The following is a 24,125-nucleotide window of genomic DNA, read 5'->3' as shown; positions in this document are numbered from 1 at the left end:
ACGTCTCTTCTAAGCAGCACTGATATTGTGTCTCTAACAAGGCAAACATTTCGTAGTGATTTGCAGCTTTCTGTTATTTTGGGCATATGAAAACGCATCAACTCATCTAATCCACATAGAACGTTCTCAGTGCTTTCACTGCTGCCATCTTCTACAGATACCCCCTATATATTCCATCTACGCAGCTCAGTAGGTCTTTGTCTAGGCTGGACCACAAACACCCTAGGCAGGGACCTTTCTTTATGGCTGTTTTATGGTGGGGCATCAGCTCTCCCTGCCCAGAGCCATTAACGGCCGTTGGACCGCACACACCTTCGGGCGGAGGGAAGCACAATGCGGCACTGACAGGTATCGATGGGGTGCGGCCGGGCTGTACCCACGGCCGCGCCATGTGGCCAAGGCCCACCAGGGCCGCCCGGCCGTAGGCCTTCGGCCGGCGCCAGGCCGCGGCGGCCCCGGGGAAGGGGTGGGGGCAGGCCTCACCCCCACCCCTGCTGGGCGGCCCGGCACTGTGCTTACCTCCCGCCCCTGGCCCTGCGGCCACATCGGAGGAGGAGGAGGAGGAGGAGGAGGAGGAGGAGGAGGAGGAGGAGGAGGAGGAGGAGGAGGAGGAGGAGGAGGAGGAAAGCAGCGGGGGCTGTCGGAGCCGCTGCCTCCCCCAGCCCGAGCACTCCCCCACCCTGGGCCTCGTCGGCCACCGTCCGTCTCCTCAGGTGAACGCGTATCCCTCCGCCGCGGCCGCCCCTACCGCCGGGATCGGAGCCCCACAGTCCCCGGATGGAAACTGTTATGGCCGCCAACAGCGACTGGCCGGGCTATGGAGCATGGAGAGGTAACTCCGCGAGGGGCGCCGGGCGGAGAAGGGGGGGCCCGCGGGGTGCAGGAGAGAGAGGCCCGGCGCGGACCGCGGCGGTTCGGAGCTGGCAGGAGGTGCGAGATGCGGAGGGGCAGGAAGCCGCCCCGTGGTAGGGCTGAGCCGTTAAATAGTCCCGCGCCCCCCGCCCCCTGTGGTCGCGGGAAGTTCGCGGGGCGGCCGGGGCTGCGGCAGGGTGGCCGGGGACGGTGGGCAGCGCCCGGCCGGGGCGGGCAGCGGGCGGGAATGCCTCATGGCCGGTGGCGGGGGCTCCGGTGGCGACGTATCCCTCCGCCGGACTGCGCGGGGCCAGGCGAGGCGTCGCGGGCAGCGCCGAACCCCCCAGGGCCGTGTAGGCGCCCCGCGGCGGGCGGCCCGGCGGGGCGGGGGCAGCGCTGCCCGCTGGGGCCGCCCGAGGAGCCGGGTGGCTACCAAGGAAGAGGTGGGGAGGGGGAGCGTCCCCACCCGCCCCCACCCCAATTTCGGAGAGCGCCCGGCGCTGCCGCTGCGGGTCGGGTGGAGCTCGCGGCGCGGCCCTGAGGCGGTGCCAGCCCCGAGGGCTCCCCGACCCCCGCCGGACCGGCGTCACGCATCGCCTCGTGTTGTGTCCCTGCCCTTCCCTGCCTGCTTGCCCCGGGGACGAGGGGACAGCCCGCGCCCTGGCCCTGCCCCGCGGCAAGCCCCGGCAGCGCCCGGTGGCGCTGCTGCCCGTTAACGGCGGGGCCGGGAGCCCCCAGCGGGGGCACGGCGTGGGGTGTCCCCCGACATCACAAGAGGGGGGCTGAGAAAGTGGCCGTCTGCAGGTACGTTGGCGGTGGCCGTGTGTCACCGGAGCCTTGAGCTGCTCTTTTCCTAAAGGGCAAGTTTTCTGTGTGGCGTGGGGTGTCTCTGTTAGCTTTGAGAACGATTTGGTAATTTATTTTTCTTTTATAAAGAGTTGTTTTGGGTTTTTTTGGGGTTTTGTTTTTTTTTATTTTTGGACAAAAGCAGCGTTTTGCTGTATCAGGTTGTATCTGACCACCAGAAGCTCTAACTCCATGGGTTCCTGAAGATCTAGTTCTGTGAGTTCCTGCATGTGTCCGGATCTTTGTAGAGCTGAAGGCTCTGAATTTGCAGACACATGTAGGATGGGACCAAGTATGGAAAGTAACTTTAGCATAACAGGTTGTTTTAGCAAAACTTAAATGAACATATACGATTTTTACAGTGATCTTGAAAATACTACCTGCCTGGAAATGTATTTTGAATTTTTTTTTTTTGTTGTTTTAAATGGAAAAACTGTAAAAGGTCCCTACCTTAGGAGTGTCTTACTCCTATCTGTCATTTCTCACTAGGTTAAAGTATATAGCTAAAACTTTTTTTCTCCATGTGTACTTTTTTTAAGCAAAATACTGACATATCGGAGCATTTCTGAGGGAAGAAAATTGAGGCTTAGAGCCTCAAGTGGTTACTTATGCTTGTGCTTAGTGTTGGTGGGTTTTTTTGTTTTTATTTTTTTTCCATGAGGGTTAACTTTGACACATGTTTATGTATTTTCAGGGTTTGCATTCATTCTATCTGCTTTATAATCTACCTATTTGTTTCAAGTATTGTGAATATAATATTCCACCCCCATGCCTCCCAACTTTTGCAAAACTTTCTAGAAAATTATAATTAGGTGTTTGCTATAGAATTTGTTACAGTTTTTACTTAAATTTTTTTTGGGTTCAAGTTAAAGTTTGATGGACTAAGGTACCAGTTACTTCTTTCTGTCTTGTTTTTAAGTTATTGTATGTTTATACTTATCAGTTATGAATGCCTGAGAAGTAGTGGCAAAGCTAAGGTTAAAATAGGCCTTGTTAGGAGGAATTTGCTAGTGATTTTTAATACCACTCGTTAATTTAGAATTTGTATTGTGTTTGGTGCTTTTGGAGAGAGAACATGGTATGTATTTACAGTTTTTCTGTCTTCAATGTATTAAAAATGCAAGTAATGTAAAATTGTGAAGGATTTGTGCTTTTCAGCTTATTCTTTCAGTTATGCTTGTATTTGCACCTTTTAAAATATCTCTCCTTTTGTTTCCAGACCTTTTTTCATTATTCCTCCTGACTGTGGCCTTTTCTGAGTCTTACATATTTACGTCTTCTATGTGTGTGGAAAAATGTTAAAAAGGCTATTGAAGAATTGAAGTCAAGTCTTTACTTAATGTGTAAGTCTGACTTCTTTGGTAATGTACATTTAAAGATCCCTGGGATTTTTTTTTTACTAGTTGGTTGTTTCTAGTACATATTTTTATTTATCGGGCTGCAGGTGCTTGTCTATAGTTGCATGCTACCCACTAATAACAATGTTAAATTGTAATTTGTGTGGTTAATTAGTTAAAGGAGGTCTGAAATCAGGTTTGAATATACACAACTGAAACACTTTGCCAAACATAGATGTTTTATCCAGTCAGTGAAGTGTTGCCAAATTGAGGGCCACATTGGCCCCATGTTAAAAGCCTGAGGCTTGTTTTCTGTAGCATATTGCACCCACTTCTGTTTTTTATACTGTTAATTGCACACATTTCAGGTTTCAGTATTTGACAGTATAACATTTTAATCTGAATGATCAGCAGCTGCCATCAGGATGCTGTATTGCATCATGCAACCTGTAATCTTCATGTGTTGCATCTGTGCATTAAAAAGCATCTTCAGCAGTTAAGTCCAAGTCATTTTTAGTTACTTACTCTTTATGCTGAGTTCAGCTTGCTCCTGTTCAAGCTTACTGTTTACAAGAGAAAGCATTACAATCCAGTACTCTTTTGGTGAAGATGGAGTGTAATGTAGATGAATTGTTCTCTTCTGAGGGCTCAAATTAGAGTAGTATCCCATGTATTAATCTCCTGTGTGGAAGATGGGAAATGTATCATTGAGTTTAAAAAAAAACAAAAAAAAAAACAAAACAAAAAAACCCCCAAAAAAACCACACACACAAAAAAAATCCTGTACCTGAAGTGTTTTAGTTGGGAAGGCTGCTAAGGAGGGTGTGCATGTGTATGTGTCTGTGGTTTGTGGGTTTTTTTGAATGTCAGATGTATAATTGAAATCTTGCTGGTGTCATAGCTGAAGAACACAATTAATTGAATTTATTTGATATTGAAGTCTGTATAAAATGTCAATTTTTTGTATTATTTTCAAGAATTGTGCGGGAATACTAATATCTTTTCCAAAGGAGTGAATAAAGCATATGCTTAAAGGTGTTTTTTCTTTTCTTGCTATGTGATACACGAACACAGCCTTGAAAAATTTTCAGTATCCATTTTCTTTGTCAGGTATTTACATATTTAATGCTAGATACTTCCTTCTCACAGGACTATGGAAAAATATTTGGAAGACCTTAGTGGTGATGCTTATGATGGCCTGGAGCTCTAGAAGCAGCTCTTGCACTTCATCACAATGAGGGAGAGGATGTGATCGTTCTTGCAGTTTGAATGTGAATAAATAGGATGATCTAATGAGTTCCATGGCTGCGTTGCTTCAGGGTGGGCAGGGGAATAGTGGAGAGCGAGCTGCTGATCAGATTTCAGCCAACACTTTGCTAGTGAAGAAGAAAGTGATGCTATGACTTCTGCTATAGAAAAAGTTTTTAGTAAAAATATTATATATTAGTGAAGAAACAGTTCTTCCTTTTCAGTTTCACTTTTCAAAATCCAAATGATTTTGATTCACTGCTATTGCATTTCTGCTGATTTTATGTTGACACATGGGAGTGTTGTTTGAGCATAGACTTGAGCTGCTATAAATTGTCAGTGCAGCCAGTTATGGGAACACTGACATTAAATCTAGCGAGGCAATGATGCTGACCGTACCTATTTGAGCCTCTTAATCCATAGAGGAATACTGTTGTCGGTTGGGGCTCTTGTTCTGAAAAGATTAACTTATACCCAGGAACACACAGTGAGAAACCAAAGTTAACTTTTATCTGTTGACTACGTCAGACTTGAATGATACTGAAGGTCGCCATGCGAAAAATACTTTGTAGATGAGTGTGGTGGGTTTTTTGGTGTTGGTAAAGGTAATGTCTCCATTAGTGAAGCAGATCTTTTGTCATTTTTTTATTTTGTTTCCTTTTATGTTTAAGCACAATAGTTAGCTACTAAGAGAGTAACAGACTTGAGTAAAAAAAACCAAACACTCCTGCTGAATTTGAGTTGTTCTTAGTATTTCACCTGGTTTCAGTTGGTGATCTGTGTCACAGTGGAGGTACTGTGTTAATATTTGCTTGAAATCCTGAATAAGTAGTAAATGCTAGCTTAATTTTAAAAAAGCAGCTCTTGGGATTTTTCATACTTACAGACTGGCCTGGTGGGAGAAAATCCAAATTTGATGGCATGGAATTTCAATGTTTTCATCTTTCAGTAGATGTTGTCCTTTAAAGCTTATTTTTCAAAATTTATGTATATTTTGTGGAAAGACACCCCCCCAACAACAACAAACAAACAAAAACCCCTAACACAAACAAACAAAATTAGTGTAATGTCTCATTTTTTTCCTCTTCCTTTTCTATTTCAAATGCTGTTGTAAAAATCAACAACTTTCAAGACTGGCATGTATTTATTAACTTATTAATAAATTAATTTAGTAACAATAATGTATTAATTGTAATGAGCGTTCTAATTGCATTAGTTCTAAATGTAATATTTGCTTTGTTTGTTTTCTGTTTTCAGGAGAATAAAATGAGAAAGTTCTAGAACCTTGAGAATAATTCGTCGCAGCAGTCCTGTTTGCTGCAGGAAGTAAGACTAGTCTCAAGAATTCACTTAAAGAAAAGGAAAACCTAAAATCATGCCATCTGAAAAGGAACAGTTTTTTCCTGATAAAAAGCAAATTAATTTGTTAAAACACAATGCTGCGAATAATTTTTCTACAGATGCTACTTTGGAAAAAGCACTGGTGAATGATCCGTTAAGTATGATGACTCAACCAGCAATTTTAGATGTCAGTCTCTCTTACAAACTAAAAAATGTGAAAATTGATTTACCCAAGGTGAACATTCCAAATGAAGTATTAATGAAACATGAAGTCGATAGATTTAGAAAACTCTTTCAGTGTAAACAGCAAACTGCAAGGAAGTCCTTAAGTGTAGAGAAAATAAACGGAAGTGATCCCAATTGTTCAGAGGGAAGCCACTCGCAAAATAAACCAGAAGTGCAATTTGAAGAAGGGTTGAAAACTACAGCAAAGATACTGAATTTCACTTGTACGAAGTGCAAGGATAACATTAGGTACAGCCCAAATGATCTACAGAAACATTTTCAGCTGTTACACTATGGCGAGTTGCCTTTGTATCCTTGTGAGATGTGTAACTTCTCAGCTAATGACTTTCAGTCATTTAAACAGCATAGACGCACCCATCGTAGCACTTTAGTAAAATGTGAGCTCTGTAATGATGAGCATATGTACACTTTGTTGGATTTGACAAAACACTTCACATCAAAGCATTGTGTAAATGGTCACTTCCAGTGTGAAAAATGTGGGTTTTCTACCCAGGATGTGGGCACATTTGTTCAGCACATTCACAGACATAATGAAATTCCATATAAATGTGTAAAATGCCATCACGTAAGCTTTACAAAAGAGGAGTTCCAAAAACATCTTCTTGTTCATACCAGTATGTTTCCATTTGGTTGTCAATATTGCAGTTACAGGACATCACGGAAAGATTATCTTTTAAACCACTTCATAGCTTTGCATAGAGACCACTTATATGCAAAAGAAAAACTGGAAAAGGATAAATGTGAAAAAAGAATAGGGAAGACTCCAGCGGCACTGAAGCTTGTGTTAAAAAGATATAAAATGGGAGCATCGAAAAAAGCACTCTGGAGACGGAAAAAAATAAGCAGTGGAAGTGACAAAACTGGAGAAAAAAATGGACAAGTGCTGAGAAGTATGAATAAAATTCAAACAAAATCTGAGGACCTGAACGAGTGTATGAGAGATGTGGAAACAAATGAAGAAAAAGATCAAATTCTATGTACAGAAAAGCATAATGTCACGGGTGGAATGCGCTCTGCTACTGCTGCACAATACAGTAAAGCAGATGATGGAACAAGTTATGGCTTGGGATTATTGAAAAATGCTGTTCATGGGCCAACGGTGTTGATGGTCAAAAACAACAAAATATCGGTTCCAGCAAATTACAGTGCTAAATTTATGGGATTTAAAATGGTAGATGGAAAACAACATATTGTTATAAAGTTATTACCTACAAGTAAGCAAAACTCACATTTGTTGGGTCAGAAAGCTGATCCTGTTACAGATGGTTCTACAACGCCTTTGCTGCAGACTGCTGATCCCCGTGGCTTATCTTCAGGTGCTATGCCACATATAACTGATCAGTCAACCTTAAAGAACAATTCTCTTCACCCATTAACCTCCCCTCCATTTTCTTGTTCCTCTCCTTATTCAGGAAAAACAAAAGTGGAAAAACAAAATAACTCCTTATTGTATGGGAGGAGTGTTTCTCAAACTGTAGCACCTTCTAATGTAGCTGTAGGAAAAAGTTTGAATTATTTGCCAATGAAGCTGAGCTCAGCTGTACCTCCATGTGATGAGGTGACAAAAGTTGGAACTAGAAGTAATATCTCGTGGGGAAGCTATAGTCCTCCAAGTCATCCTCAGGTATTACCGCCCACTATTACAAATACATTTCACTATGACCCTATGAAAATGCCCTTCTTTCCTGAAATGAAAATACAAAATGGTGGCCTGAATAGTAGTAATGGAACTAATAATCTCTATTACTCAACTTCAGTGGATTCTTCTAATGAAGGGTTGCTGTCTTTTCACAACTATTCCAAAATGGACACTTCGGATAATCCATGTAGCATGTGGATGTCAACAGATGACAGATACAAAGAATTTATATCTAGCAAAACAGTTTCTTTTCAAAACAGTAGAAATGAATCTGCATCTTCATATTCAGAGTTGATGAAAAGCCTAAAACCAGAGAAAGTCGCACCAGCCCAATTAAATGTTAATAAAACTTACGGACGCATAAACACTAGGAATAACTCTGTGTCTTCTAAAAGCCAATCTAAATGTATTGTTGACAGCAAGTGTTTTATGGAGGACCACCATAATGGCCAGCAGTATTTGGACGCTAACATACATCAAGGCTTTGAGAACGTAGCTGAGAAATTTCAAGAAAATGGATCTGATTGTGTTAACTCGGTCTTAATGCCTAAAATCACATCTGTTTTCTCGTTGCAGAGTGAACAGGCAGCTAATTATTTATCTCCTGAAATAAACCAGTTACTGCAGGATGTGTTAAAAGTGAAAGCAACTACTCAGCAAGAATCCCACAGCAAGTCAAATAACTGCGTAAAACTTCATTGTGACAAGCTGCTTTCTGGTCATGAGCCAGGGAATAAAGCCTTTACACATATAAAAAACTCAGCAACTGCATGTGGTTTTCAGAGGCCTCCTACTAATGTAGACTTTCATTTATACAAGCGAGAGTTGAATGCAAGATGTGGCATAAATGAAGGTACGCATTGTGGGAGAGAAAGACAGGCGCCCAGAACGTCATTTGATTCGCAGCGAATGGATAAATTATCCAGAACTCCAGGTGTTGGTACGTTGCTAAAAACTCATACAGATGCAATCGTAACACAGCAGTTAGTAAAAGACAAAATACTATCTGCAACCCAGAATCCTAGCAGCTTTTCACCAGTTCTTCAGGAACAGAAGAAACCCCTTTTAGTTCAGTCCCCTTCATCGGGATTTTTTGTTCCTTTGCACCTCGCTAACCAGCCCGGACTACAGGTGGTTTCAGGAAAATCTCTTCCATCAACCAGTTTGTCAGATGGGCATGTAACTAAAGGTGTACCAACATCTTTTGTTTTAAATAAAGGACCTGGAATGATATTGACTTTTAGCGGGGCAATTGGAACAGTTGCAAATGTCCCTAGTGATAGTTCTCAGGTTTTAGGGCAGGTTGCATCCAGGGAATATGGTAAAATAACCATACCAGCTTCAAAAGTGGAGGGGAAAAATGACAGTTTCCGAAGTGTAAGAAGTTCCTGCAATAGGAGAGCATGTAGTACAGCAAATGACTCATCGAATAGCATGCCATTCAAAGGATCTTTTGTAATTGCAAACTCATCGGAGACATCTGTGAAAGGAATTTCTTCTGTGAAGATGTTATCAGAGCATCAGGATGCTGTCTTTGGTTCCTTGGAGTCAGTAAATCAACAGGAAATTAAACAGAAACAACACGTTTATGCACTTTTGCCTGATGGACAGCAGGCAGTTTTTCTGAAATGTATGACACCAAACAAGCCTGTAGTTCATAAACATAGTGTTTTTCAGGATAACGCTCATTATCAGAATTGTCAACCAAAGAAAACTGGAGCCATGCAACAAAAGCTTTTGCTGAAAATTAAGACTTCAGATACACTGGCTGATACCACTCAGTCAGTAAGCAACTCAGTGCCCTCACTACACTTGGATAATTTGCAGTCCCTTACTCCTGCACTAGCACAGAAACAAACTCGTCTTACTTCTAATGATGCCTTAATCTTACCAGGTAGGTTAACGCCAGCAAATGCCTCTTTGGCAAGCTCTAATCCAGCATGTTGTGTTCCTCCTGTAGAACCTGTTTATTCTACTAAGTCTGCAGGGACACAGTTGCAAAAAGGTTCTATGGAGAGTACACAAGTAATAACTGCTAACAACAGGAATAACTTTGGTAGTCAGAAGTCCACGTGGAGCACCCGAAACAGAACAGCAAAAGTAAAACCTCGTTTAAAACGAACTGTGTCTAAAAGTTCAGAAACTGTGGGTGTGCAAAGAAACAAGAATTTCAAACGGAAAAGTAAGGATAATTGCCCAGAACCTCCAAGAAAGAAAGTAATGTTGCACAGAAAGTGTAAGGAAAAGAATCAAGCTGAAGTTGTTAGTGAATCAGGTGGCCCTTACAAACCAAGGGCATCAAAAGAAACTGTGAGGACTTTGAAATTACTTCCTTTTAACTCTAAACAGCTTGTAAAATGCCCCCGGAGAAATCAGCCAGTTGTTGTGCTTAACCATCCTGATGCAGATGTTCCAGAAGTTGTAAATGTAATGAAAACCATTGCTAAATTTAAGGGACACGTTCTTAAGGTTTCATTGTCAAAAAGAACTATTGAAGCGCTTCTGCAGCCAGCCTTTTGCAATCCTTTGGATGTAACTACTGATGATTTTTCTCAGAAAAGGCACAGGACAATAAAACCGATTAGCCCTGTAAAAGAAAGATTTGTCTTAAAATTGACACTGAAAAAGACTAGCAAAAACAATTATCAGATTGTGAAAACTACCTCTGATAATACCTTGAAAGCTAAGTTTAGCTGCTGGTTTTGCGGTAGAATATTTGACAATCAGGATAATTGGGTAGGACATGGACAGAGGCACCTGATGGAGGCTACTCGAGATTGGAATTCATTAACGTAATGATGACCAGTTAAGAAAATAAAACTTCAGTATCATACATTACAGCTTTTTAAAAAGAGAATCAATTGAATTGGGATGCACAAGTCATTTTGGTTTGTATTTCAGTATTGTAACTGAAGTGTTTAAAAATGATGCAAAGTGCTTGTATTTTAAAAGGAAGAGCAGATTCTCTATTGCCATCGAGCTTTGAGATAGATCAAGGAGCTTTGTGGTTTAGATAACTTGTAACTAACTGCAAATACAATTCCACAAAAATATATATTATTTTTTGTTACTACTATCATGTCCTATATTTTTATTCTATAGAAGGAGTCTTCAGGGCTTTTGTTCTGTACATATTTAAAAAAAACCTAAACATGTAAATATTTTTATATTTTTCAGTTATTTGGTATAATTCTTGCACAGAAATTATCCCCCTCCCTATTTTTCAGTTCTGTGCATGCACTACTAAAACCAATTTTTAAAATTTTTTCAACTACAGACAGCTGTTATCCTGGGATTTTTGTTATTTTCACTTGTTAGCTCTTGATTTTGTTTTTCAGGGATTGAACACTATTGTTAGCAAGTGCCTAAAAGATGTGAAGCAGTTTACATTATGTCAACTGTGTAACGATAGGTCCATATAGGGCCATTTCCCCAATAGTTTCATTTAAACAAAGCCATATGTGAATGCTTTAAGCTATATTGCTATGCACATGACACTTGTACTATTTCTGTGCAGTTTGTCTACTTTCTTAGTGAAGTATTTTTCATATAAATTAATAAAACATGTTACGATTGTGTTAATACGGTGAGCCTGAGAATGGAATCAGTGGAAAATATACAGTATATATATTCATAATGTATATGGTGTTTAAGAATGGTGAACATTCCTAATCTGTATTGACTCTGTCACTATTAAATTTGCTATAACTTGTGTTTACAGAATATGACTGTGAGCATTTATAGGAAATATTTCTATTTTGTTTTATACTATGTCTGCCACAAACCCTGTAGTAAGGCCAGGATATGGTGAAGTGCAAAGCACCATTTCAGGCCTGTAGCTGCATTGTAGTTTTATTCCAGGTGGATGTAATTTGTCCCCATAATCAATAAATAGTATTTTCTACTATTGTTTATTCAGATGAACGTCCTTTTAGGGCACCAGGGGTTTGGCAAAACCAAGGCTTAAGTTATTCCTCCTTCATTTTACTGGGTAGTGTTCCTAGGAGCCTGCTTGCTTCCTACTTAAATTTTTTTGGGATAACAATGAAGGGAGAATATGCCTTACATTTCTTAATGTGTATGTGAAAGTCTGTAAACAAAAGACCTTATCGATAGTGACTGAGAGTATACAAATGAAGGTCCTTATTATCTACAGTAATTATGTTTAGAGGTTTGTCCTTCCCTAAGTATTGATGGAAATACTGTCAAAATTGAATACTGGACTTGGAGACAACTGGGGCATTTAAATCTCTGAGGTTTTAGATTGTATGCAAGCCCGGGGTAGTTCTCTCTGACTGTTTTCATAAGGTGAAAGTGAAGATTGACTTGCTACCAGTGAAACAATTAGAAGTCTTTTATGGATGTTACAGGGATTCTGGTAACACAATTCGACTTAGGTTGTGTTTTAAAAAGTGTTATAATGAAAATTATTTTTAAAAAAACTACTTCAGTAGCTATATGTGGGGTCTTTTCTTATGTGTCAGGAAGATGCACACTAGCCTTGTAGCTAGTGAGTTATGTGTGTAGCTAGTGAGTTTTGTATGCGAGTCAACTGAAGTACCTGAGACAGTCAAGGCAGCATAGTTCGGGTGAATTAATCTACAGTTGGTGCGTGTATCAAAATCAGATCATTTTGTGCTGCACAATGGGCTTGAGCTCTGACATGGATTTGGCTAGGAACTTCTGAAGAAGACTAACGTAGTGGTGATGAACTGCGTTAGAAAGAGGAGACCAGTGATGAGTGGCGTTTCTCAGGGGTCAGTATTGGGACTGGTGCTGTTAAACGCCTTTGTCAGATTCATGGACAGTGGGATTGAGTGCACCCTCAGCAAGTTTGCCGACACCACCAAACTGTGTGGCGCCATTGACACACTGGAGAAACAGCATTAGGGAAGGACAAAACCGTTTTAAGCTTTTTTCACTGGAAGGAGCTATTGGCTGCCTCAGCTTGCTGATAAACCCGAAATTGAACCCCTGAATTCTGGACATTGCCATTGCCTTCTTTGGCAGAAATATCTGTGGAGTTTGTTGCTAAAACCTACTCAGTGCAACTTCACCAAGGATGACCAATTTTCGTTGACAGCATTGAGGTGGAAGTTGCGCTGTAGAGTTAGGGTTTCTCTATATCAATGAGTCATGAGAGTGACAACTGTCATTGGAATTTTTTTCCCTCCAGCTTCTTTTCCTATGAATTGGGTAACCTTAAACAATACTGTGAAAAAGAACATTGTAAAGCTAGAAAATGTTGAAATAAGGTTGCTTTATACAATCTTAATTCATTGTCATGTGTCACTTTATCCATAGACATCCATCTCATTCAGTGCAGAGAATTGTTGCTCCCTCTTGAGCAGTGATTTAGTATTTTATTTCCCCACCCTTAATTATGTCCTTGTATTATTTAGCTCATATTGCTCAAGTACTGTTATGGATATATAATTGTTTTTTTCTTACGAGCTTTTCGCATTTCCATAATACTTTGTTTGAGATCCTAAGAGGTTGGCGCTTCTGCAAATCAGATTTCAAGGAATCTCAAGTGAGACTTCCAGGAAATTAAGATCACAATTAATCATCATCAGGAGAAAGTCTGGCTTAAACAATCTGACCAGCATCACAGTGGATAGTACAGGGACAATATACAGTTCTTCAATGAAATGGTCAACTGCTTTAGCAATATGAGGCTACCTTTTGACTGGCTAATTCCTGCAATGTTTGCGCATTTCTCAGCATTTTCAGTAAATGGGAAAGGTATCTTACAAATACCCTACAAACAGCAGTCTTTGGTTACACAGCTATGATTTATCCCTGAACTATCATGTGAACCAAGTGAAATATATGAATCTACATGGAAAAATAGTAAATGATCATATATTTAATGCTTGTATTGTAATGGATATATCTGATGTGACAAATTAAGGTTGCACAGGTAACCTGATTTGAAAAGTGTCTTGATTTTGAGGCTTGACTTTGGAACCATAATATTTTAAGACAGCTTGTAACATTGCACATGTAGCAAGATAAGAAAACCGAAACTTGGTTCTAGTGTTTTGGGACATACAGAAATAGGTGCAAGTGCAGGGTTGACAAGTGTTTTTCCTCTGAGAAAATGTTTTGTAAATATATACTTGGCCTAAGCCTTATTTGTACAGCATTCATGTGTTTGTGTAAAGTGGCCTAAAAGAGGCCTAAAATCTATCCTGTTCTGTATTCTTTGCAAGATGTGTATTCATCGGTAAGTCAGGGTTTCCTTTGCTTAGTAATTCCAATGTTTTAACAAAAAACTTGTGTTCAGTATTTGTTCCAGGGCTGTTGTCATGTGAGACCTTTTTTTTTTACAACAGCTCCTAAGAATCCCTGCCTGCTGCTGGTGGTTTAGATTGAAGGAGGAATGTAGTTTTGTAACTTGCATGTCTGAACACTTGGGATTTTTGAGACTGCAAGTTCTTACTCCTTTCATGGAACAACATTGTCAGGAATGATTTGCAGGCCTCGTACTGTCCTTTCTGTATCAGGTAGGCAGATAACACTTCCGCTCCTTTGTACATTAGTAAATATGATAATTTGCCCTGAGTTCTCAGACCAAAGAATTACTTCAGTTTAAAGCCAATTTTTTTAGTTCTAGTTTTAGGTTTTCCTTTGTTGGTTCCCCCCCCCCCCCGCTATTAATTTAATGAAAATTATATGGAAGAGAAATTAGCTAACAATATCAAAGAAATATGGGGGGAGAGTGTGTTGCTATGTCTGTCAGAGGTCAGACGTGACATACCTGCTACCTGGTGGAAACACCTGACACCAGTAACTAGTGGCAGCTGGTGGCACTGCAACAGTTGCAAGATAAAGTTTCAGATATAGGATGGCACCAAGTTACTATTTCCTAGATTCCATATTGGCTGCTGAATCAATAGTGTTGGGATTTTTAACATGGCATGCTCCATCCTGAGTGCCAGTTTATTTTACATCCATGCAAAATGCAGCTTGTATTTTCCCTTGCTCAAACCTTTCTCTTCTCCAGCTAAAATAGTGTTTCAAAATACACCTACACCACAATTTGCCCAAGCTATAGAAGATCTAGCTTGGGTATGGAAAGCAGAGTAACCAGTCTGCTTTCTGTGTAAAACTGTCAGTATAGTAAAATAGGTGATCACATACTGGTGTGTTTGTTTGTAGTTAGATTCCTCCTGCCCCGAGCCTTATTTTGTGCCCAGTGTGTTCTTAGCTCAGGATGAATGGATTATTTTGTGGAAGGTGGTGTTGCCTATGGAATCCGTGCCTCATTTTGTTGTTGAAACGGTTAAGGTACCCCTGTAATGATGTAGAACATGGCTAAAAAAAAAACAGAAGGGTTTGGGAATGAAAGTAGTTATATGTTTATCTAGAACATATTTGTTTGTAGATCAGCCACAAAGTAGTATGTAATGCTGAGCACTTAGAGCTGAGAGGCAGGAGCAACAGTGCTTCGAATATGAAAAGGCTTGCTAATTACTTTAAAAAAGTGAATCTTAGTCTTTGACATGGAAGCCTATAGTTACACTTCAGTTTCACTTTTTTTATGCCTTTTCGTCTCCAGTTCTAGAACGATGGTGATACAATACTTTAACTCAGAAAGAAATGTTTGAAGAACGTAGACACAGTTGTGAGGAGCAACATATAAAAGTTAACAAGAAACGGAGTTGTGTTAAGAACAGAGTTTAAATACTGTGCAGTACCATCAGTGAATAAGGCAAGGAGTCTACATGACTGCAAAGAAGCTAAATATCGAATGGCCGCTTTTTCCACAGAGTGTTTTCCATTGTGAGTATTCCCTGAAGTGGTAACCTTGTAAAGTGATGCTTCACGTAACTAAATAATATCAGAATAGACATAGAGGAGGAGTAAATTAAGCTTGCAGAGGCTAGTTTTGTTAATTTTGAGGCCTTGACTTACATTCTAAACATTATACTAAGTGCAATATTAGTATAATACTAATTAATACCAACTGAACAATATACTAAACATAGCATTTATGTAGTACTGTGAATAGTCTCTCATGAGCAGGCTTGTGTAATGTCTGTATATATTGGTTCTTACTTGCCAGTGTCTCATTTGCTTTGCGTCTAGGCTATTATCTGTGTTGCAGAGGGAAGCAACTGAGACATAGTATGGTAGGTAGCCATGAAAAGTAGGTGCAGTACTTTCTAGAAGACAGGTGCATTACTTGTAAAAGTAAATGATCAAAACCACAATGTAGTTGCAGAATACAAGTCACAACACAGCTCTAAGTGACTTGCTGAAACTGCAAGTCTTGGCTCAATCTTGCCATAAATACCTCGTAGATAATCCTAGAGAACGCTGCCTAATCTGAAACAAAAAGAAGAAAGCAGGTGTGTACAGAGTGTCAGTTTTTGAAAATGCCTTTAAGATGGATGAATTTTCAGGTCCAGTGAAATCAAACGCCTCTAGAACTAATTAACAACCGTTCCTAAAAGTTTTTCCATTGGTGCAGTTTACACATTCATCAGTTTAATTTTCACCACTTTAATCTTTGTGGAAATTACTTTGTTCGCAATAATACAATATGTAAACCGCTATGATAGAACAGACTTGGTGAAAAAAAAAAGTTTCTTTTTTGTGTGTGTATCTGTAAACAATAATTCTGCAAGAACTGAGTGGGTAGTTGGTTTAGCAGTGATGCCATGTGCTTGCGTCACCAACAGTAGGCAAATACATGTGCTAAAGCTGTAAATAGCAATAGTTTTCATAACAATGGAACTTGTGAAGGAGCACATACAAATATATACATTAAAACTTCAAGGACAGTGAAGTGATGCTTTCTTGGTGGAAGGATGCAATGAAACATGATCCAGCAATGCTTCCATACACCATTGACTTTACAATATATTTAACTTTATTTGCACATTTGAAAATACAAACAAAAATATTAATGAAACAGAGTAAAGCCAAGGAAGAGGACAACACATGTCCATTAATCTAAAACATTCAGACAGCGCTATTGCCACTGATCACATGAAGTACAGTCCTAGTTCCAGCTTGTACACAGCAGTACATTAAGTCGAGTTGCTCTAGCTTCTGGGACTGTGCACTTTACAAAGAAATTGCTGAAAGCAGTGATCTGTGGTAAATGTAACAAATGGAAAGAGCAGATCACTGTGGGTATTGTCATTTTTAAAGTGAAAATGTCCTACAGGAAATCTTAAATAGCAGTCAAAGGACCAGGCTGTGGTATGCAGTTGTTCTTCACACAACTTTGAATACCTGTGTTGTCACAGATGAAAATCGCAGATGAAAGTAGATCTGCTTTGGCTTCTTCTGTTAAATATGAGTGCTTTTCCGGTAAAAGTGACATGAGGTTGAACTTTATGAACTGCATCTCTTACTATTCAGTAGATGCTCTTAAAAAAAAAAAGTATTTTCCATCATTTTGGATTTTCTTCTTTTAATACCCGATCCACATGTTTTGGGATGTTGACAGAAATGATTAAAATAAGTCTTCATTTTAGGAGGTCGGTTTGATTAAGAAACTCTTACAATGTGTTTCAGTTTTGTTGAGTCTTTTGTGTTGTTTTGGCTGTCGATTAGAACCAGGGAGGTGCGCTGATGATTCTCTACTATTTCAGCAACACTGTCAAAACGCTGGATAGAGAAAAGAGGAATTAATTAGTGTTGGCTTCCTTTGATGCTCTAATATTGACAGTAATCACTGCATCATCTTTTTCTCTTCTGCCAGCATTAAAGAGAGTAGAGCTATGACTGTTACCAAGTGAGATGCTCTGCCTTTTAGTAAGAGCGGTGATCCTGCTCTTAGTCCTGATTCTAGTCATAAAGAGATTAAATTTGGACAATGGAAGATACTGTGGCCACTAGCTGTCTCATCTCATGCTCCTTTCCATTTGTGATTGCCACCCGCACAAACTGAACCATAGACATTGCCACATGGCATATTAAACTGACACCGCTTTCAGTTTACCTTAATACATACCAGGCTGCAGACTGGCAGCTTGGAAGCTGCTTCATCTGTGGTTCAGCTACCTCAGTTAGAGGGAAGGCAATCTCCAGGAGTAATATGGTACAGTCAGCCATCAATGAAGCCTGCTTTAGTTATGCAATTTTAATGTTTGTCACTGTAAATTAATACCCAGAATCTGCTAGGTCTGTTGCTTTTCCTTTTGGTCTTTGGTAAAATACAATTTTTGGACTACCTTTCTCTTTTCACTCCTGAGGTCATTTTTGACCCGTTGTTGAAGGCCAGATGAGCTCCAGGCTATTATTTATTCTGTAACCTCAAATCCCTTGCCTGGGTGGCAGATAATTAGGCTAAGGCAAGCCTACTTTCATATCCCTGAAAAGCCTACTCTGTGCAGCGATAACAAGCAGGTTTTATTGGCATTTGGGTTCTGAGTTTCTATTTTGCTGTCAGAGTAATTATCTGTGTGGCATAATAGCCAACCAGTGATTTTTGCACTCTAGAGCTGGAGTTTAACATTTTCTTTATGTTTACATAGGATTAAAAGTACTGTCACACTCATTTTTGATAGAGGTGGGGTTTTTTTTGTTTGGGTTTTTTTTTTTTTTTTAGTGTAGCTGTTCTTCCTTTACTATTTTCCAAGAAACTTAAGTAGAGTCTTAAGTAGATAGTGATTATAGGACTGTGAACAGCTGGAGAATTTATCTAGCAGCTGCAGCTTTGATCCTGATAACTTTTCAAAACAGTTCTATGAGTGTGTTTTTAACTTGATCTGTGGTTTGAATTACTGACAGTACGCAGGAGCTGATGTTACACTGGTTTCTCTAGCTTGATAGATCAGTTGTTATACAGGGTTACTTTTGTCTTGGTACATGAAGAATCCTTTTGGTCATAGTGCAATATATCCTAAGCCTTGCTTATGAAAAGTATTAACTGAAAACTGTTAGGAAAAAAAAAAACAAAAACCAGATCATCTCACCTCTTCACCACTTTTTTCTCTGCCCAGCGCATATTGTCTTGTTGATTCAATAAATCGTATAGGAATATTGTATACTCTTCTGTTGTAAAACACAACTAGTGTGTATGGTTGCCGTGAATCCTGTCCAGAACTCTTTCGTATTAGAAAAGATCCATCCTAAAGAAAGAAAAGTAGTAAGTGTATTCAGCTTGTTTTTTCCAAGAAGTTAGCGTGGTTTTAGTTTAATATTTTAATCTGTATTAGCATTAAACCCTTTTCTCCCATTAGAAAAACCGTACAGGAGGAGATGAAAAGTAGGATGTATTCCTGCTGTCTAACAGTAGCTCACAAAAGCATCATTTAAGAGTCACCTTTGCTTCTGCCTGTTCTCTCTCAACCAGAGCAAGAAAGAAGAAATAAACACGCAGTGGCAGCAGTCTCTTGGGGTCCACAGATTATTAGGAAATGATATTACTATCAGTGGCAGTAGGTAGGCAAGAAAGCAGTGAGAGGTGGAGATACTGTTTCTCCAGAGCTGTAAAAAGCACTCTGATGAAGACGAGCAGCTACAGCTACTGACATGGTAGCCCAGCGCTCACTAGCTAGCAGTAGCCTACACTGGTGATATCCCCAGTGCTCTGCCCATTGATCCTGCTTTGTGGAGTTGGGCAGAAGTGGAACTGTACCTGATGCTGAGGATACAACTCTACATGTTACTGTTCCCTTCTGTGACACTAGGTTTTGTACACCGAATAGTTGAGAGAATTCAAATTCTCCAAAAACCTAAATGCATAGTGTTGCTACTTCAAAATGCATAGCAGCATCAGCCCTTCCAAAGAATAGCTGTTTTTTATGAGCCATTGGTGGAGATCATTTAGAAGTCATGGGGCTTTACCTACCATTTTAATGGATGCACACGAGTTATCGGATCTTCCTCAGCTTTCTAGTCTGCAGTAGCTTTCTCTGCAGTGTACCAGTCATTGAGTTACACTAATGCAACTTTGTCTTAGTTTCACCACAATAACATCATGTTTGACAGTATTTGCATTGGCACAGTATTCTTAACCTGTTCAGAATACAACTAATGTTCTTAGAATACTTCTAGTTGTCTTTTGATTCTTTTATTTGAAGTTTTTTTCATAAAATAGACATTCTTTAAAGGTGACCTACCTTATTTGATCGGTACAATGCATCTTCTGCCGTTTTCCTATCACAGGTAGCAGCATACCATGCTTTACTATGAACACCAGCATCCTAGAAAGAGAGAAACAGCGTTTCACCTGTAAAGTAATAATTATAATAAGAAAGAATATGGCCTGTAGGGGAGTTACTACTAAAGAATGACAGCTGTGAAGAACTCAAATGCAGAATACTTTGAAAACACAGGATTTAGAAAATTCTTTGCCAGGAGCTTGCTGTTTTTGTTGGACAGAGGTAGGACAAAGAAAAACTAGCATGTCAAAACAGTGGTCACAGATGTGTGATAGAAGGCTGATATATGACAGAAGAGAGAAAGATGCCCTGAGGAAAGCAGTTAGGTTCAACTGAAGGATAGTTTGGTATTTTTAAAGTAGGAAGCTATTCTAGTCGAATTTGAAAAGGGTGTCCAGGAAGCGTTAAGGAATAAATTGACCATTAACAATTTAAATGCTTGTCAGCTGTGGGCTAGCCGATGATGTGCCAGATTTGGTAGGCATCTAAGCTTTGGGAATGAAGTTTAGCATATACTTAATGCTAGTTGTGAACGTGATCGTGGTTGCCTTCATCTGGACAGCATGGAGATTAGATACGTGCTCCTTTTGCTCTTTTGATTGTTATTAACTAAGGACAAATGGATGGAGCCCTACAAAACAGAGGCATAATTAATGTCTTTTCTCTACTAATACAGCACTTCAGCCCCCAGTGCTTTCACCTGAGACATGAGATAGGGATTCAGTTCTGGTTCTGTGTTGGATTGAGCCTGAATACATCCTTACATTTGAAACAGTGCCATTATCTAAAAGCCATAAAACCATGTTTCTGTGGAGAAGGATTACCTCTGTGACAGCATACAAGAGCAGCTTATATTTCATAATGTATCTCTCGGGTGCCTCATTTCTGTATGTTATCCCCTGTGAACACCTCACCAAGATCATCCTTCTCGTCTCCATTCTGTTAAATGCTTGGCAGCGTTCTGAACAGTAACTGAACTTAACCTGTTCTTCTGGTGGAAAACATGGGACAAAGCATTTCGTGGGTGGGGGCATAGGTGCAGACCCAAAGATACAAGGTAGAAAGACTGGCACCCTAAAGATGGGTAGATTCTGTTTTAGAAGATAAAAGCTCTCATAGCAAAGGATGCACAAAGATAAAAAGATGGGAGGAGGTGATGGCAGTTGGGAACGAGTGGTCTGAAATTACAATTTGAGCAAGAGAAAAAGCGGTAGAAAACTGGGTAGTAAGAGACGCAGCTTCGAGTGCACATTTGGGAACAGGAGTGGAGTTCAGGGGAAAGGTATGGGGGATTTTAGAGAATTATGAAAAGAAATGATACTCAAGGGAAGGACAGGATTAAAAGCAACATGAGACCTATCAGACTTCAATAGCTAGAAGATTAACTAGCAGGTTATAAAACCAGCAATCATAAGAAGTGAGCTCTTGCTGAGGAAGCTGATGAAAAAAAAAAAAATAATCTAACTGAAGTGAGTGGAGAGGCTATAGAAATAGTGCTGAGAGTATTTCCTAATGAATATTTCTGGGTCACCAGATCTTCCTGGGCATTTGACCAGTTTTGCTCCAACTTTTTAGTAACAAGCTTAATGATGAAATTCATTTTCACACAACTTTTGTCACCTCTGTACAAAACAAGTTAAAGATGAAGTTCCCTAGCTGGCTTATCACTGCCAAAAAGGGAATGTCTTGGCTTCTCCCTTGTGCTCATTTTGTGGCTCATCTGATCCCACAGTGAGATAATTCACATTAGTAATCTCACAGGAAAAAAAAAAAAAAAAAAAAAAAAAAAAAAAAAAAAAAGAGTTGCCTGTTTTGTTTTGTTTTGTTTTGTGTTTGACTGCCAGGTTGTTTTTCAGTCAGTTTAATGAGTTAGCTAAGCCCACTGCAGGATCAGAGGAACACCAGAGAAGCCTGTGGCTGGGAGGAGAGCTCACAGTGAGGACAGAGCCTCCATTTTGCGGGCATTGCACTAAATCCTTAGATTGGCTTAAGGTATAATACATAACTTTACCTCCAAAGTTCTTCCATGTATTTCTCCAGTCACACTATTCATTGGAAAAAGATAGGATGAGAGGAATTGCAAGTACGCAAGGTAGTCTGCCACTTAGAGAATGAGGCCAGGAAACCAATCTTTGTTCAGCAGAACAAGGAAATCAACTGCCCCCAGACCTTTCTTCTAGCACTGTCTGTGTCCTGTAATCTGGAAGCTGCTGTCAAAGTGGATGGGAACCAAACAAATAATAAGCCTTATGCGCATGAATCATGTCTGCAAGCACCTGTATTGTGCAGAATGCTATAGCAAGTGATACCACTGTATAACTGGTGGGGAAATAACACTAACTAACAGTTAATATATTTTCTTTTTTTTTTTTTTTTTTTTTTTTAAAAAAAAAAAACAGAATGGATGTTTTATTAAGCTCTGGTTTTGCCCATGGCTGTTACAGAAAAGCTGCAAATGTAATTGTTACAAGCTGTTTATTTAAAGTCTGCTGGATTGTTTATTCGAAAGCAATTTTTATAATAAATATCCAGTATGACATACCATTAGGATTCTTCCAGAACTTCAAGTCCTTTGTGTTCTTCCCTGTTATATTATCTTTGCCATGTCATACTTTAGAACATTTAATGTTATTGGCTGTGCATAATACAGCCTTTGTTTTGCACTCAACAGAACTATTTTTACCTTGTTTGTGACTACTAGGCTAATAAGAATGGCTTCCGGCATTTTGTAGTCTCCCTTCATCCAAAATGAGAGTAAAGACAATAGCACTGAAATGAAAATAACTTTGCATTTGCTTAGATTATTCAAACCTTAATGTTGCAACGAAACACCAAAAAAAGAATTGGTTGTAAAACTGACAGCAGTAACTGTAATGAGAAGAGATCTGTTTAAAGGAACAACAAGGAGTAGGACTTGGGAGAGACAAAAAAAAATGTCGGGGGGTGGGGGGGGAGGCATCACAGCATCCTCTGAGAGCGGCAGCTGTGACTTTCTTAAAACTCTGCTGACACCCCAAACTGCAATAAATAGGGCAACGTTCATAAAAGTGGTTCTACCCTCTGCAGCCTGCTGTGTTGGGCCAGACAGCAGAGCATCCCCGTTTCCTCCTAGAAATTTCTGGGATTTCTTAGCACATCACATCAGTGCAGGCTAATGCTAATAGCTGCAGATGGCTTCATTGTATCTGCTTGGTGCACGTTATTTTTTTTCAGGACTCAGTATGTATGCCTATACGTTAGAAAAAAGTAGGCAGCTGAAAACTCTTTATAGCCATCTGTGTCAGAGACTAGACAAGTATATCGCACATGTTTCAAATGATGTCAAAGTTGAGGAGCGATTGAAGGAGCTGGGACTGTTTAGTTTGAGGAAGAGGAGGCTGAGGGGAGACCTCATCACTCTCTACAACTACTTGAAAGGACATTGTAGAGAGGTTGGTGCTGGTCTCCTCTCACAGGTAATTAGTGATAGAACAAGAGGGAATGGGTTCAAGCTGCAGCAGGGTAGGTTTAGGCTGGACATTAGGAAAAAATTCCTCACAGAAAGAGTGGTCAGACACTGGAATAGGCTGCCCAGGGAGGTGGTGGAGTCACCATCCCTGGATGTGCTTAAGACTCATTTAGATGTGGTGTTAAGGGATGTGGTGTAGGGGAGAACTTTGTAGAGTGGAAATGATGGTTGGACTTGATGATCCCAAGGGTCTTTTCCAACCAAAATGATTCTATGATTCTGTTATGAACTGGGGAGTCGGGAAGACCTGAAACTAAGAAGCTTTTTTGGGTTTTGTTTAAAGTGACTGGTAGAAAGCTAAAGTTTGGTATAATGCTATTTACATATTTTTCTACAGTTAAAGCTCTCCTATGCTATATGTTGTCAGCATTTTTATATGAAAGGAAACATTCAAATGATTTGTACCACAGAAAATCTTCACTGCAAATGGGAATGTATATACCTTCCGCAAAGGAGTATGACTTTTATTCAGAGAGGGGTGGAAATACTACTTTAAAGTAAAGTATAAGAAGATTTCTGTAATATGAATTTAGCTAACATTATACCTGGTCTGCAGTACTTGAAATGGATGAAATGCTGCTGTGAGGGGAAGTACCCAGGGAACGGTTTGCAGCTTCTGGCACTTCTAGAAAAGAAAGAGAGAACAACATTTTTAAGTTTTCAAAGGATGTTTTGTTATGCTGTATGTTATGCTGGTTTGTTACAAGGACTTTGAAAGATCTGGAAATGCTTGGCTTTTGGTATCACCAGGAAAGCTATCTACTATATGTGGATGAGCTCTATATAAGCGCCTGGGACACTCGCCTACTCAGGAGGAGCCTTGCTTATAAAGGGAGAAACAGTTTGCTTAACAACTTGGTTAATAGCCAGAGCTAGACTTAATACATAAGAAAAAAAAAAAAGAGACACAATCAAGTGAATCAATGTTGCAATGGATAAAGAAAATGCAGGACAACAGTGCAAAAAACCACTCAGTTTGG

At 39.9% G+C, this 24,125-nt stretch overlaps 2 protein-coding genes across 6 annotated transcripts in view; one reads left to right on the top strand and one right to left on the bottom strand.

Annotated features, from left to right (window-relative positions):
- The first annotated feature begins 658 nt into the window (after nucleotides 1-658).
- ZNF518A (zinc finger protein 518A) lies at nucleotides 659-11,093 on the top strand. Of its 3 annotated transcripts, none has more exons than XM_063339120.1 (3): nucleotides 659-832; nucleotides 2,918-3,041; nucleotides 5,541-11,093. In XM_063339120.1, the coding sequence occupies exon 3, from the start codon at nucleotides 5,659-5,661 to the stop codon at nucleotides 10,303-10,305; it is 4,647 nt and encodes a 1,548-aa protein (XP_063195190.1). In that variant the 5' UTR covers nucleotides 659-832; nucleotides 2,918-3,041; nucleotides 5,541-5,658; the 3' UTR covers nucleotides 10,306-11,093. The 3 variants fall into 3 exon arrangements, with proteins under 3 accessions (XP_063195190.1, XP_063195192.1, XP_063195191.1); XM_063339121.1 differs by lacking the exon at nucleotides 659-832 and adding an exon at nucleotides 1,527-1,656; XM_063339122.1 differs by lacking the exon at nucleotides 2,918-3,041.
- A 4,985-nt stretch (nucleotides 11,094-16,078) lies between these two features.
- BLNK (B cell linker) overlaps nucleotides 16,079-24,125 on the bottom strand; it is a 50,971-nt gene continuing 42,924 nt past the window's right edge. The window contains exons 20-23 of one of the 3 annotated variants that reach the window (XM_063338616.1): nucleotides 23,691-23,770; nucleotides 19,596-19,679; nucleotides 18,447-18,602; nucleotides 16,079-17,136 (exon numbers count right to left, since the gene is read on the bottom strand). In XM_063338616.1, coding sequence (XP_063194686.1) covers nucleotides 17,017-17,136; nucleotides 18,447-18,602; nucleotides 19,596-19,679; nucleotides 23,691-23,770 — 440 coding nt within the window. In that variant the 3' untranslated portion in view covers nucleotides 16,079-17,016. The remainder of the gene's footprint in view (nucleotides 17,137-18,446; nucleotides 18,603-19,595; nucleotides 19,680-23,690; nucleotides 23,771-24,125) is intronic. The other 2 variants (XM_063338618.1, XM_063338617.1) reach the window with 2 other exon arrangements.

This window comes from Chroicocephalus ridibundus, chromosome 6, assembly GCF_963924245.1.
Source record: "Chroicocephalus ridibundus chromosome 6, bChrRid1.1, whole genome shotgun sequence".
NCBI classification, from domain to species: Eukaryota; Metazoa; Chordata; class Aves; order Charadriiformes; family Laridae; genus Chroicocephalus; species Chroicocephalus ridibundus.
The sequence above is the reverse complement of the archived record's forward strand: the minus strand, read 5'-3'. Positions and strand labels throughout refer to the sequence as shown.

Excerpts from the sequence above, each read along its gene's own strand:
- ZNF518A (XM_063339122.1), top strand. The coding sequence starts at position 5,659 with ATGCCATCTGAAAAGGAACAGTTTTTTCCTGATAAAAAGCAAATTAAT.